This window comes from Oncorhynchus clarkii, chromosome 17, assembly GCF_045791955.1.
Source record: "Oncorhynchus clarkii lewisi isolate Uvic-CL-2024 chromosome 17, UVic_Ocla_1.0, whole genome shotgun sequence".
Taxonomy (NCBI): Eukaryota; Metazoa; Chordata; class Actinopteri; order Salmoniformes; family Salmonidae; genus Oncorhynchus; species Oncorhynchus clarkii.
Window position 1 is genome coordinate 48,107,748 of NC_092163.1, and position 13,631 is coordinate 48,121,378.

Below are 13,631 nucleotides of genomic sequence, written 5' to 3' on the forward strand. Positions count from 1 at the left end.
GTGGCAGCATCATGTTTTTCAGTGGCAGGGACTGGGAGACTAGTCAGGATCAAGGGATTGATGAACTGAGCAAAATACAGAGATCCTTGATGAAAACCTGCTCAGGACCTCAGACTGGGGCAAACGAACACCTTCCAACAGGACAACAACCATAATCACACAGCCAAGGCAACGCAGGAATGGCTTCGAGACGAGTCTCAATGCTTTTGTGGCCCTGCCAGAGCCCATATTTATACCCGATCGAATATCTCTGGAGAGACCTGAAAATAGCTGTGCAGCGACGCTCCCCACCCAACCTGACAGATAAGGTGTGCCAAACTTGTAGCGTCATACTCAAAGAAGACTCGGGGCTGTAATCGCTGCCAAAGTTACTTCAACAAAATACTGAGTGAAGCGTCTGAATACTTACAGTACCTGTCAAAAGTTTGGACACAGCTACTCATTCAATAGTTTTTCTTTATTTTCTCTATTTCTACATTGTAGAATAATAGGGAAGACCTCAACTATGAAATAACACATGGAATCATGTAGTAAACAGTTTTAAAAAATCAAAACACATTTTAGAATCTTCAAAGTAGCCACCATTTGCCTTTGACGGCTTTGCACGCTCTTGGCATTCTCTCAACCAGCTTCACCTGGAATTATTTTCCAACAGTCTTGAAGGAGTTCCCACATATGATGAGCACTTGTCTGCTTTTCCTTCACTCTGCGGTCCAACTCATCCCAAACCATCTCAATTGGGTTGAAGTTGGGTGATTGTGGAGGCCAGATCATCTGATTCCGCACTCCATCAATCTCCTTCTTGGTCAAATAGCCCTTACAAAGCCTGGAGATGTGTTGGGTCATTGTTCTGTTGAAAAACAAATGACAGTCCCACTAAGCGCAAACCAGATGAGATGGTGTATCGCTGCAGCATGCTGTGGTAGCCATGCTGGTTTAGTGTACTTTGAATTCTAAATAAATCAGTCACCAGCAAAGCACCATCACACCACCTCCATGCTTCACGGTGGGAACCACACATGAGGTCATCCGTTCACCTACTCTGCATCTCACAAAGACACGGCAGTTGGAACCAAAAATCTAAAATTTGGAATCATTAGACCAAAAGACAGATTTCTACCGGTCTAATGTCCATTGCTCGTGTTTCTTGGCCCAAAGAAGTCTCCTTCTTTTTTGGTGTCCTTTTAGTGGTTTCTTTGCAGCATTTCAACCATGAAGGCCTGATTTCATTAAGTCTCCTCTGAACAGTTGATGTTGAAATGTGTCTGTTTACTTGAACTCTGAAGCATTTATTTGGGCTGCAATTTCTGAGGCTGGTAACTGTAATGAACTTATCCTCTGCAGCAGAAGTAGTTCTGGGTCTTCCTCTCCTGTGGCGGTCCTCATGAGAGCCAGTTTCATCACATCGCTTGATGGTTTTTGCAACTGCACTTGAAGAAACTTTCGAAGTTCTTGACATTTTCTGGTTGACTGACCTTCATGTCTTAAAGTAATGGACTGTCATTTCTCTTATTTGAGCTGTTCTTGCCATAGTATGGACTTGGTCTTTTACAAAGTAGGGCTATCTTCTGTATACCACCCCTACCATGTCACAACACAACTGATTGGCTGAAACTCATTAAGAAGGAAAGAAATTCTATAAATTAACGTTTAACAAGGCACATCTGTTAATTGAAGTGCATTCCAGGTGCATACCTCATGAAGCTGGTTGAGAGAATGCCAAAAGTGCAAAGCTGTCAAGGCAAAAAGACTGCTTTGAAGAATCTCAAATATATTTTGATTTGTTTAACTTTTTATTGTTTTCTACATGATTCAATCCATATGTGTTATTTCATAGTTTTGATGTATTCAGTATTATTCTACAGTGTAGAAAATTGTAAAAATAAAACCCTGGAATGGGTGTGTCCATTTATGACTGATACTGTATGTAAATGTAATATTTCCTTTTTTTTCCCTTCAAATTTCTAAAAAATAAAGGAATGTCTAAACCTGTTTTTTGCTTTGTCGTTATGCTGTATTGTTTGTAGATTGAGAATGTTTTATTGAATAAGGCTGTAACGTAACAATGTTGAACAAGTCAAGGGGTCTGAATACTTTCCCAGGGCACTGTAACTAGTATATGATGAAAGTTGGCTATATTGTGGTATTTTTACTTTTCTTTCAACTCAATAATATTTGAATTGATCAAGTGTTACCATAATTGGTTTTCTTGTCTCGCGGAAACACCTTAACACACCCAATCCTGCTGCTTGAAATTAGCATGTTGATAACAATAATGCAGCTTGGTACATATTGTGGGTCATACTGTTATGTGGTGTGAAGTTAATGGTAAGATATCACAAACTTGTCGTCATCCTAGTGCAGATTTTATTGGCTACCCTTAATTCACGCATCTTGTCAACACTTTTTTTTGATAAAACCCCAACAACCGCAAGCTATTGAGGTGGCGGAGTATTTTGATTCCTCATGGTAAATAACCTGTAAATTATTGACATCCAGTGATTATTTATTCATTTTTTAAAATAGGAAATCAATGTAGTATAAATGTGTATATACTTGACCTTTTTAATATTGGAAGACTTCACTCGATGAATAGTGAGACACACAAATAACCTGATGTTCTGTGTGTGTGTAGGGGTGAAGCCGTTCGCTTGCACCATGTGTGACAAGAGGTTTTATGAGCGCCACCACCTGCGGAGACACAGCATCACTCATATGGGTATGGGTCTGTTCACCATGCCCGTGTCATTAAGATCAGGCTACACATGAACCCTGGTATACATACTCACGCACCAGACCCTTTACCCCCCCCCCAAAAAGATATGATTATACCATAGGGTAAAAATGGCCTTCATTAACCCAATAGTAACAACGGGAGAAAGCCCTGGAAAATGTGGCTAGCTGCTTCAGTCCTTTCTGTTGTTTTTTATTTTTTTCGGATAGTTGCTTTTCCCCACAAGCGCTACACATTGACCACAGATTTTGACGATGTATAACCTGCAGGTCTTGTATATTTCGCTAACACACCACATGTCTCTGATTTGGAGCCATGCCTCAAATTGGTTTGCTAAGATCAAACTATTACAAATACGTCACTTCGTAAGTTCACACCCACTAAGGCCAGATTTGAGTTGTTGGTGTACCACCGGCTAATAAAGCACATCAGATGTTTATATGCAGTCATTTTAGTATACAGTTTTAACTGAACTTAATAATATTGACTGAGTGAGAAACAAAAAATAATCTGATGTTCTGTGTGTGTAGGGGTGAAGCCGTACGCTTGCACCATGTGTGACAAGAGGTTTTATCAGCGTCACCACCTGCGGAGACACAGCATCACTCATATGGGTATGGGGCCGATCACTGTACCCGTGTCATTAAGATCAGGCTACACCTGAACCCTGGTCTACAGGGGTGGCAGGATTTAAATGCCAGTCATCATACACAAAGAAATGTGCAGATAAGATATTTGATAAAAATCTCCCATAAGTTCTTATGGAAAGCAGTGGCGCTTAAATTAATACACAATATTGGAGTACTTTTAGTGGATGAATTTTGAGAACCTAAGTAATATATTGTTTTGTGTGTATAGGGGTGAAGCCGTACGCTTGCACCATGTGTGACAAGAGGTTTTACCAGCGCCACCACCTAGCAAGACACAGCGTCACTCACATGGGTATGTCATTAAGGCTATTGGTGAAATGTTTGCATGTTAGGTTTGATATCCAAAATGCCCATAATTCCATTTCCCTTGAGGATGAGAAGGGCTAATATTACTACCAGATGTTGTCATCAGCTCATGTGATGTGTTTTGTTATTTGGGGAAAAACAACTACACCGACTGTTCGATAACTCGCACCTCAATAGCATGCGGATTCAGATAACTTGCGTTATCTAATTGTTTGTTTTCAACCCGAAAATATTTGAATTGAGCAAGTTCTAAAAAAATTTAAAAAAAAAAAAAAAGTAGAAGTAGGTTTACCATCTGAAAACGGGTCAGTTCTGCTACATGAAAGCAGCTTGTTGATAACAGAACGGCACTCTGTACATATTATTAGTTGTCCTGTATTCTGTGTGACGTGGTGTTTTAGGTATGAGATGGTGAACTTGTCATTAAGTGTGATATTTCTACATTCTAAACCCTATATTTTCTACCATAATTAAAATGGTGTTCTATAAAAATAACATTTTGTTGCTCAGCCTCAATTCACGTATATACAAAAATATAACATTAACTTGTGCTTTGTTGGACTCCCAAAACCACCGCGAGTTATCGAAGTGGCGGTGTAATTTACATTTCTTCAGTGTGAATCCTCTGTTATAATTCAGTGTGAATCCTCTGTTATAATTCAGTGCCTCTGTTATAATTCAGTGTGAATCCTCTGTTATAATTCAGTGTGAATCCTCTGTTATAATTCAGTGTGAATCCTCTGTTATAATTCAGTGTGAATCCTCTGTTATAATTCAGTGTGAATCCTCTGTTATAATTCAGTGTGAATCCTCTGTTATAATTGCATAGATTTACAACCAGTGGTTAATAAACAATCAACGCGTACACATATTAATCGACTCGAACATTTTCAATTGCTAGACTGTGAAACAGAAAAATAATACAATGATGTTGTGTGTGTGTGTGTGGTGTGTGTGTGTGTGGTGTGTGTGTGTGTGTAGGAGTGAAGCCGTATGCTTGCACCATGTGTGACAAGAGGTTTTATCAGCGCCACCACCTGGCGAGACACAACGTCACTCACATGGGTATGGGTCAGCTCACTGTACTCCTGTCATTAAGACCAGGCTACACCTGAACCCCAGTATACAGGGTTGGCAGGATTTATAAACTAGTCATGCACAAAGAAATGTACAGGTGAAATATATTGTTTATTTTATTATAGGTTTTAATATCCAAATAAGTCCAGAATTGAATTACCCTTTAAGGATGACTCTGTTGGGCTAATATTACCTCCAGATGGCATCAGCATCAGTCTTCTGGATAAAAGCATTACATTTTTTGGCTAGAAACTCCATTGACCACTCAGTAACTCATGCCTCAGTAAGTTTTAAAAAACATGTATTTTTTTAAATGATGGTTGTGGAGATGTCTTCCAGGATTTGTATGTGTTTTTTTTCTTTCTTCAAACCAGACAGTTATGTGTTATTGTAAATGGAGGTCATTGGAAACTGTTAGATTTCTACAATCTGAAAACACCCAATCCTGCTCAGTGTTGCCAACTTGGCCACTTTGCGCTAGAATCACTAGATCTAGCAAAGTTTTGGATCCCTCCTCCCATTTCTACCCCCTGAAAGTGATTAAGACACATTCAGCAGTATTCAAGGCATTCTCAGAGGGTTTGCTTCTGAGATGTTTCAGGAATTAGCAACCGGCTATGTGATGTTCACATTCCTTGCAATTTGTTGTCATCTAACAACTTCTAGTGACAAGTTGTGCAGCCAATAGCTACCCCCCCCCCCCCCCCAAAAAAGTTGGTAACACCGGTCCTGTTGTGTGAAGGCAGAATGTTCATAATAGCCACGGGTATATAGTCAGTCCTGCTGTTTTTGTGCTTGGAGTTTATGGTTAACCTAATATTGGACTTTAATATGGCGTGTGAGGCACAACAGTAATGTATTGATGCTCTTGTGTGTGTATAGGGGTGAAGCCGTACGGTTGCACCATGTGTGACAAGAGGTTTTACCAGCGTTACCTCCTGGCAAGACACAGCCTCACTCATTTGGGTATGGTCCGCTCACCGTACCCACCGTACCCAAGATTAGGCTACACCTGAACCCCAGTATACAGGGTTGGCAGAATTGATATGCTAATTGTGCTAAAATAAATATATAGGTGAAATGTTGTTTTAGATGTTCAGTTTTATTACCCCAAGAAATCCATGTAATTTATCTTAAGGATGAGAAGGACTAGTTTTACAACCGAATGTCATCAGGCCATGACATGTGTTGTGGACTAAAGCATAATAAATTCATTAATCTTAATTGGCGAAAATAACTACACTGACCACACAGTAAAACATGCCTCAATAATTTTTAAATTGGAATAACTCACGTTTGTCGAGATGTCTTCCAAAAGGTTAGGTGTATTTTCAAACCAGTTATGATGAGTGTTTTTGGAATTGCTGTTATTGGGAACCTGCAGAAACGATTAAAGATGTCTACAATCTGAAAACATCCAACCCTGCTCAGTGTTGCGAACTTAGCCACTTTGCACTAGATCTTTTGGATCCCCCTCTCCTTTCCCCCCTAAACATGAAACAAATTCAGCAACAAATTCAGCAACATTTAAGGAATTCTGAGTTTTAACTCTGAGAGTGTTCAGAAAGTCAGCGACTTGCTTGCAGTGAATTTGCCTATTCAGAACAGCAGCATACGCACTGCACTCACTGTGCTGATGATCACATGCCTTACAAATTTGTGTTGACATTATCACACAAATCAATTTTCTACTTCGTCTACAATTTCTAGTGATATTGCCCTACCAATACCTGTTTGCTTTCCCCACAAAAAGTTGGCAACACCAGTTCTGTTGCGTGAAGGCAGAAGGTTGATAACAGCACCTGGTGTATATTGTCTGTGCTGTATTTGTGTCTGAAATGTGTGGTAAACCTAATTAATAGTGGAAGACTAACGAGTACAAAGTTGTGTATTGATGCGTGCGTGTGTGTGTGTGTGTGTGTGTGTGTGTGTAGGGGTGAAGCCGTACGGTTGCACCATGTGTGACAAGAGGTTTTACCAGCGATACCACCTCTCAAGACACAGCCTCACTCATTTGGGTATGGGTCCGTTCACCGTACCCACTGTACCCACTGTGCCCAAGATCAGGCCACACCTGAACCCCACTATACAGGGTTTTCAGGATGTATATGCTAGTCGTCATGCACAAAGAAATATAGGTGAAGTATTGTTTTCAAGTTAGGTTTGATTTCCAGAAGTCTGGATGAGAAGGGATATTTTTACCGTTTAGACTACAATCATCAGCTCATGTGATGTGTTGTGGCTGTGGACTAAAGCGTTTGAAAAATACATAGTAAAAAAAAAAATTGTTGGAGAAAACATCTCCCTTATTCTTCCGTCTGAATCCCCCTGTAAATGATTGCATGGATTGAAATGAGTGGTTAAATTTGAAGCATAAATGGATATACTGTACTTTAAACTTCCAATTGGAGTGTGAGGAACAAAAGTAATATCTCAATGCTCTGTGCATTCAGGTGTGAAACCTTACGCTTGTACCATGTGTGACATGAGGTTTGTTCAGCGCTACCACCTGACAAGACACAGCCTCACTCACACGGGTATGGGCCCGCTCACCGTACCCATCACACATATAGCAGCTAGTAAAGGATGTTAGTAATGGACTTTCACAGATGAAAGTATTGGAAGAGTTCTAGAAAAGAACGGTTTCTCATCTACATCATTTTGTAACGAGACATTAGTATTTTGTTTTTAAAGTTTTTAAACACTGCAGCAATGCTATTTGTAATACATTCTAGTACATGTTCCATATTATCTGTTTAAGAAATGCCAGTTTAAAGCTAGACCCCTAAAGATCTTCAGCTAATTGCGAATTTATCATTTGGATGTCAAGATAATGAATACATCATTTATTAGAATAATGAAATGTTTCCAACATGTCTTGACCAGGCACTTCCATGTAGGCTTAAATCATTTATATTTTAAAACAAGGTGGCGTTTTAGGCTTGTGAGAGATTGTCTAGCTACTTAGCTAGACAATGATCGTTTAGTGTACATTTCTGTTAACTTGTAACTACAACTAACATTGTGAAATGGTTCGTTTTCGATGTTGACACACATGGTACGTTATTTAGTGATATTTACTTTACGATATTTGGCTTTCGAGCTAGTTATTTTGTGGTCGGATAATGCATTCTGCAATGGCTTTATTGACACACAATTCCAGATTTTATTATGTACTTTTATTCGGTGCTTAGTTCACAATTAGTTCACAATTGCATGTGTTGATTGTTCATATTTAGCTACTCGTGTGTTTTTGATGTAACAATTGAAATATCAAACGTAGTCTTCATTTGAGCTGATATAAAACAAGTTAGATTGCAGCATCTTCACATCCTTGTAATAGATTGTCCACATTGTGACATGACAAAAAGCACTTACTGTAATTGTAACATGCTTATGGTAGCCAACTTTTCTCTCCGAATAGTGTTTGTAGAGCTAGCTTGAGCTCTTTAAGTTTTGTTTGTACACATTGGAGAATGAGAGCTAATGTATTGCTCTGTGTGTGTATAGTGGTGAAGCCGTATGCTTGTTCCATGTGTGACATGAGGTTTATACAGCGTAACCACCTGGAGAGACACAGCCACACTCATACGGGTATGCGCCCATTTACCATACCCTTATCCCCAAGAAAGGCTATTTTTAATAAAAACAAATACGACCACAACAAACTCGAGTTTGGATTGTCAAGTCATTTGATGGGATGTTGAACCAGCCTCAAACTATCAAGTAAAACGTTTCAGGGGCATCGAGTTGGTATGATGAATATAATTTTTTGTTATACAAAAACGGAGATTCCACTCTAATCTACACATAATGAGTTGATGACAAAACATCTTAAAATGTTACCGGAAGAGTAGTTTCCTATCATGCTTAATTCCTGTCCAGAAATTGACTTAGTTTTGTCATGAGAACTAAAGAAACCTAGTTTCCCATCACTTTAACAAACATTTGTAGATGCAGTTAATGTAACCAGGAGACTTTAGTAAGAGCAAATCATAAACAGTTTGTTGTGGTTGGACTCTGTGGATTTGATGTGATGAATCTGTTTGTGTGCTCTTTTAGGGGAGAAGCCGTTTGCTTGTGACATGTGTGACATGAGGTTTATCCAGCGTTACCATCTGGAGAGACACAAGCGTGTCCACAGCGGAGAGAAGCCTTATCAGTGTGAGCGCTGCCAGCAGGTAAGAGAACTTGCGCGCACGCACACACACACACACCCAGGCACACACACACACACACACACACACACTTAGCCGCACACACACACACACACAGGCACGTACACACACACACACTTAGACACACACACACACACTTAGGCACACACACACACCCAGGCACGTACACACACACACACGGCCGCCCGTATTGGAAAGATACCTTCTCAGTGTGAGCAGTGCCAGCACATAACAGAACACGTCTTACGTGCTGGTACTGAGGAACGCATGCACACGTGGACCCACATGGAAATGTCCTCTTATGTCACAAAACATCTGTCGCAGGGTGAGCAGTGCCAGCTCATAGCAGACTGTTATCACAGAAGCACACATACATACTGATACAGGCGCGCATCATACCTATGCAGCACTTTTAGCAAAGATGTGCCCTACCAGGTTAGAAAAGTTATTTTTGAGGGCGAGCAGTGCCATCACGTAAGATAACGTATCTCACTGGTGATGCACACAGTGACACATACCAACACAAACAGATGCCTGCCCGTGTCAGTGTTCTCCGTATGAGCAGTGCCAGCAGGTAAGATAATGTGTGCGTGTACTCTGACAGGCGCACACGAGCCTCCATGCATGAGAAAGTCCCATTTGACCAAACAGACACAGTGGGTTTAGTTGAATTGGGTTTAGTTGTATTGGGTTTAGTTGTATTTAGTTTAGTTGTATTGGGTTTAGTTGTATTGGGCATGTGTCCACACACTCATCTGTTTTTTTAAATGAATGCTGAATAAATCCTCCTCTATGTTTGTGTTGTAGAACTTCTCGCGGACGGACCGGCTGCTTCGACATCGACGGCTGTGCCAGGGCAGGGGTGTGGCCAAGGTGGAGAACCAGCCGTGCTGCGAGCCCCGCCCTTACTCCCAGGAGCCCCCGCCCGCTCCACCAACTTGGAGCCCCCTGCACCCCCCTCCTGGTCGGCTGGCTGTCTGACTGACATTCCCCCCACCCCCATCGTCCCTCCATACACTTACACACATACACGACTACCACCTCCACAGAGAGACAGGACTTGCCACAGGGTCTTTGTCACGCAGCCCTGCGCTCAGTGGCCACACTCTGGCCAATACTGATCCTGCAGCTCCAGTCCTGAGGTTACTATGACAGAGGGACAAATACAGGTAACTGACAAAATAAAGGAAACACTTGAGTAAATGAGGGATACAAAGTATATTGAAAGCAGGTGCTTCCACACAGGTTTGGTTCCTGACTTAATTAACATGCCATCATGCTTAGGGTCATGTGTGAAAATGCTCAGTTGTCCCTTATTTTAGCTCCTATGACTAGAAGGAGAGATCTGTGGCTTTGAAACGAGTCTCAAAGGTGCATAGGGGTTTAAAGTGTGTGTGTGTGTGTGTGTGTGTATATGTCTCAGTCACCAGATCTCAACCCAATTGAACACTTACGGGAGATTCTGGAGCGGCGCCCGAGAGAGATTTTTCCTCCACCGTCAACAAAACACCAAATGATGGAATTTTTTGTGAAAGAACAGTGTCGCATCCCTGCACTAGAGTTTATGTAGAATCCATGCCACGGTGTTTTGAAGCTGCTCTGGCTCGTGGTGGCACAATGCCCTAATTAAGACACTTTATGTTGGTGTTTCCTTTATTTTAGCAGTTACCTGTTTTTATTTGTTGTGTTTTGTCGTCTTTTGAGAGCGAGTTTCCTTCGATAGTGAGTCTATTTTGTTCTTAATATATCAGATCCTTTCTCAAAGTTAAGTTTTGTATTATTTAGGTTTATTGTTTGTGCACTTGGTGGTACTCTTGGGGAGGGTGGGGTTACTGTTTGTCGTTACAACCTGGTAATGATGAATGTGTGTGTGTGTGTGTGTATATATATACATGAATATATAACAATATACAACAGAGGATGTCTGTGGAAAATGTAGAACATGTAGTTTGTGAAAGGGGGGAAAAAGGAGAAGTTGTCAGACTGGTACAGGTGTCAGAACTGTTAAAGAAAAAGGGGTTCCATATAGTTAATTTAGGACGGTATAAGCAAGTGGAGGACGTCCTAACAGGTCAAAGGTGAAGGGTCAGGTCAGAGGATGTTTTATTGGATAGAGGATGTGCTGATGACTCAGGAAGTGGCACAGACAGGATGACGGCGTTACCAATTCCCATTACACCCTTTAACGGTGTACGTATGTACAGAGGTCTATGTGAGAAGATCGCAGGCTCTTTCACGCTCAGTTCCATTACAGATGTACGTGGAAAACAACGGCACAAGATGGCAGCTTCAGCAAGTCCCATTACTTTGTGTTTGTACAGATCCTCATGTTGAGAGGATAGCAGGAGGTATACAAAATCTTGTGGCCTTAGAGCGTGCTTATTTTTTATATGTTTTGTATTTTATTCATTTGCCTTTTTGTTTTTTGAATTAATGGTTTAATTATTATTATACGATTATAAGGACGAGCCACTGCCTTTTACAAGCGGGGTATATTTTTCCAAAGCTGTCAACCTTATAGAACACTGCTTACTGCAATGGCACTATAAGGCCTGGCTTATAGTGCCATTGGCAAATCCTTCCTCTGTTCTTTGAGATAATTGATATAGTGCTGGTTATCATTGTTAATAATGTAACCCCTTGTGTAATCATTCAGTAACCCTGGGAGTTTGACAATTCCAGTGAGATGCTAATAGTGCTAATATCAGTCAGGCAGTGCTTTGGCCAGCTACAGGCCATATCGATCATTTTGTCATAGCTAAATCAGCAATTGCTTCACTACACACTAACAAATGCCTTTTCCTGAGTTATGTGGGGTATGTGTGTGTATAAAGGATTTGTGTTATGTTCTTTCTGGGGTTAGCCTTAACCCAAATAAGATCTGACTCTTAAATAATCAATGTAGTGCTAAATGATATTGTAATGAATGACTCTGTAACATGTAACAAACTTTTAAACATGTCTGTGGTTTACCCCCTCTAATTGTAATGGTTACAGAGCACGGAGATGCTCTAGTTAATGTCTACCTACTCTGACATTTTATCTATTTCTATGTGGGTTAGTCAGTGGGTCTGTTGGCGGTGTTCCCCAGCAGCCTGTCTGGACTAGTAGAGCAGCCTAGGAGAGGCTCTCTGAAACTTGGCCCTAAGGACTCCCTGTGTGTGCTGGACTTCACTTCAACCGAATCATTGAATTTAATTCATGTTTCTCTATATCACCATGCTACTACTGTTAGTGAAACAATGTACCTTTGTTTATTTAGTAATACCGTATGTATATTCCAGAAATGTTGCGATGTACAGTCGGCAGTAGTTAAGAGATTCAACTGTTCAATTATGCGTGAGTGATTTAGAGGATGCCATCCAGCAAACACAGGTGCCTCCTAGTACCAGGGTTAAGAGACTCCAGCTTACTATATGATTTGGCAAGCCCATTCCCTAATGTGGGGGAAATGCCACCAGTGACCACGACTGCCCACCAGTGAGGCCGTAGGGCAAGGCGGGTTGCCATGAACTTTTAAATCCCTATGTTCTTGTCTTTTTAAGTATTGTTATCAATCTTATGGTGAAAATGCAATAGAATCTCTTTTGTCTGATCAGTTAATACAGTGAAATGTTTTTTTCTTCTAAGCATCAGACAAAGGATGGAGCGATTTAGAGAAGAGCTCTTCTCTCTTCCCCATCGCATTTGACGATTCTGTTAATGTTTCAAGGACCTTTTTTTATTTTGTTTCTGAAAGTATTGTAGACACTGGAGTGATAAAAACAAAAGACAAAAAAACATGGAATATGGATATTTTTCCTTTTTAAATCAGTACTAGATTTTAGTCTTTAGACAGAGCCTCTTACTCCTCAACTTGACAAAGAAGATGGACAGAACCATTTGGATCAGTACTGTGTTGAGAGCCCAGGGCATCTAGTAATTTAAACATTTAGAGGTGGTAGTACCTCAAGACAATGACTGTTTTCATACAAATCCCCTTCTATTTGTAGTAAATGATATTGCTAGAGGTAAGCAACAGCATCTACAGTAGCTATCACAGGTTAGCCTTTTATTTTTCTCTGTTAGTCTTGCATGCAGTTCTGGTCCTCCAGTTAAGACGGGATCTTATATTGATTATTCTTTTGTGTAGGCAAAATAAGTGCATCAAAAATAAATGAAATAAACCTTGTGATCCAGTTAGTTTTAATTGTATGGAGTAAGGGGAGAGGCTTCTTACATTATGCTGAAATAAAAATACTTTGTAAAAGACGTGAGTTTTGTGTCTGTTTTTAATCCCGACAGTCCTGTCTAGGATCGATGGCGTGATGGTGAGTGTATGCATATGTGTCCTCAGGAGGGTGCCAAAGTTGAGAGGAAATATGTGATGAACACAGAATGATTATCAGGAATCTACAATATGACACTGACTAGCCTGAGTCCCGGTATGTGCCATCATGTCAACTTGTCACTTAGTGTCATGCCAAGCATGTTTGGCTTGACAATGAGCAATGGACTTGGCAAGAGCACAAACCTGACCTGGGACCGGGGTAATATGGCACCACTGTCTGGATAGAATAATTTGTTCTTTGGTGTTTTATTGAAACATTGCTATGCTTAGTTATATACTCTTCATTGGGCCTGATATAATAAAAAAAAACATTGATGCTGATCCTAAAATGTAACTGGGATGACTTGTGGCGTCCT

General features: G+C 40.6%; 1 protein-coding gene across 50 annotated transcripts in view; it reads left to right on the forward strand.

Moving 5' to 3' along the window:
* The window catches only part of LOC139371008 (zinc finger protein 740-like), a 32,915-nt gene extending 19,721 nt beyond the window's left edge, over positions 1–13,194 (forward strand). For 20 of the 50 annotated variants that reach the window (XM_071110974.1, XM_071110977.1, XM_071110979.1 and 17 more), the window contains 10 exons: positions 2,636–2,719; positions 3,265–3,348; positions 3,593–3,676; positions 4,672–4,755; positions 5,650–5,733; positions 6,702–6,785; positions 7,221–7,304; positions 8,278–8,361; positions 8,830–8,948; positions 9,753–13,194. In XM_071110974.1, coding sequence (XP_070967075.1) covers positions 2,636–2,719; positions 3,265–3,348; positions 3,593–3,676; positions 4,672–4,755; positions 5,650–5,733; positions 6,702–6,785; positions 7,221–7,304; positions 8,278–8,361; positions 8,830–8,948; positions 9,753–9,926 — 965 coding nt within the window. In that variant the 3' untranslated portion in view covers positions 9,927–13,194. The remainder of the gene's footprint in view (positions 1–2,635; positions 2,720–3,264; positions 3,349–3,592; positions 3,677–4,671; positions 4,756–5,649; positions 5,734–6,701; positions 6,786–7,220; positions 7,305–8,277; positions 8,362–8,829; positions 8,949–9,752) is intronic. The other 30 variants (XM_071111015.1, XM_071111016.1, XM_071111020.1 and 27 more) reach the window with 15 other exon arrangements.
* Positions 13,195–13,631: the final 437 nt, after the last annotated feature.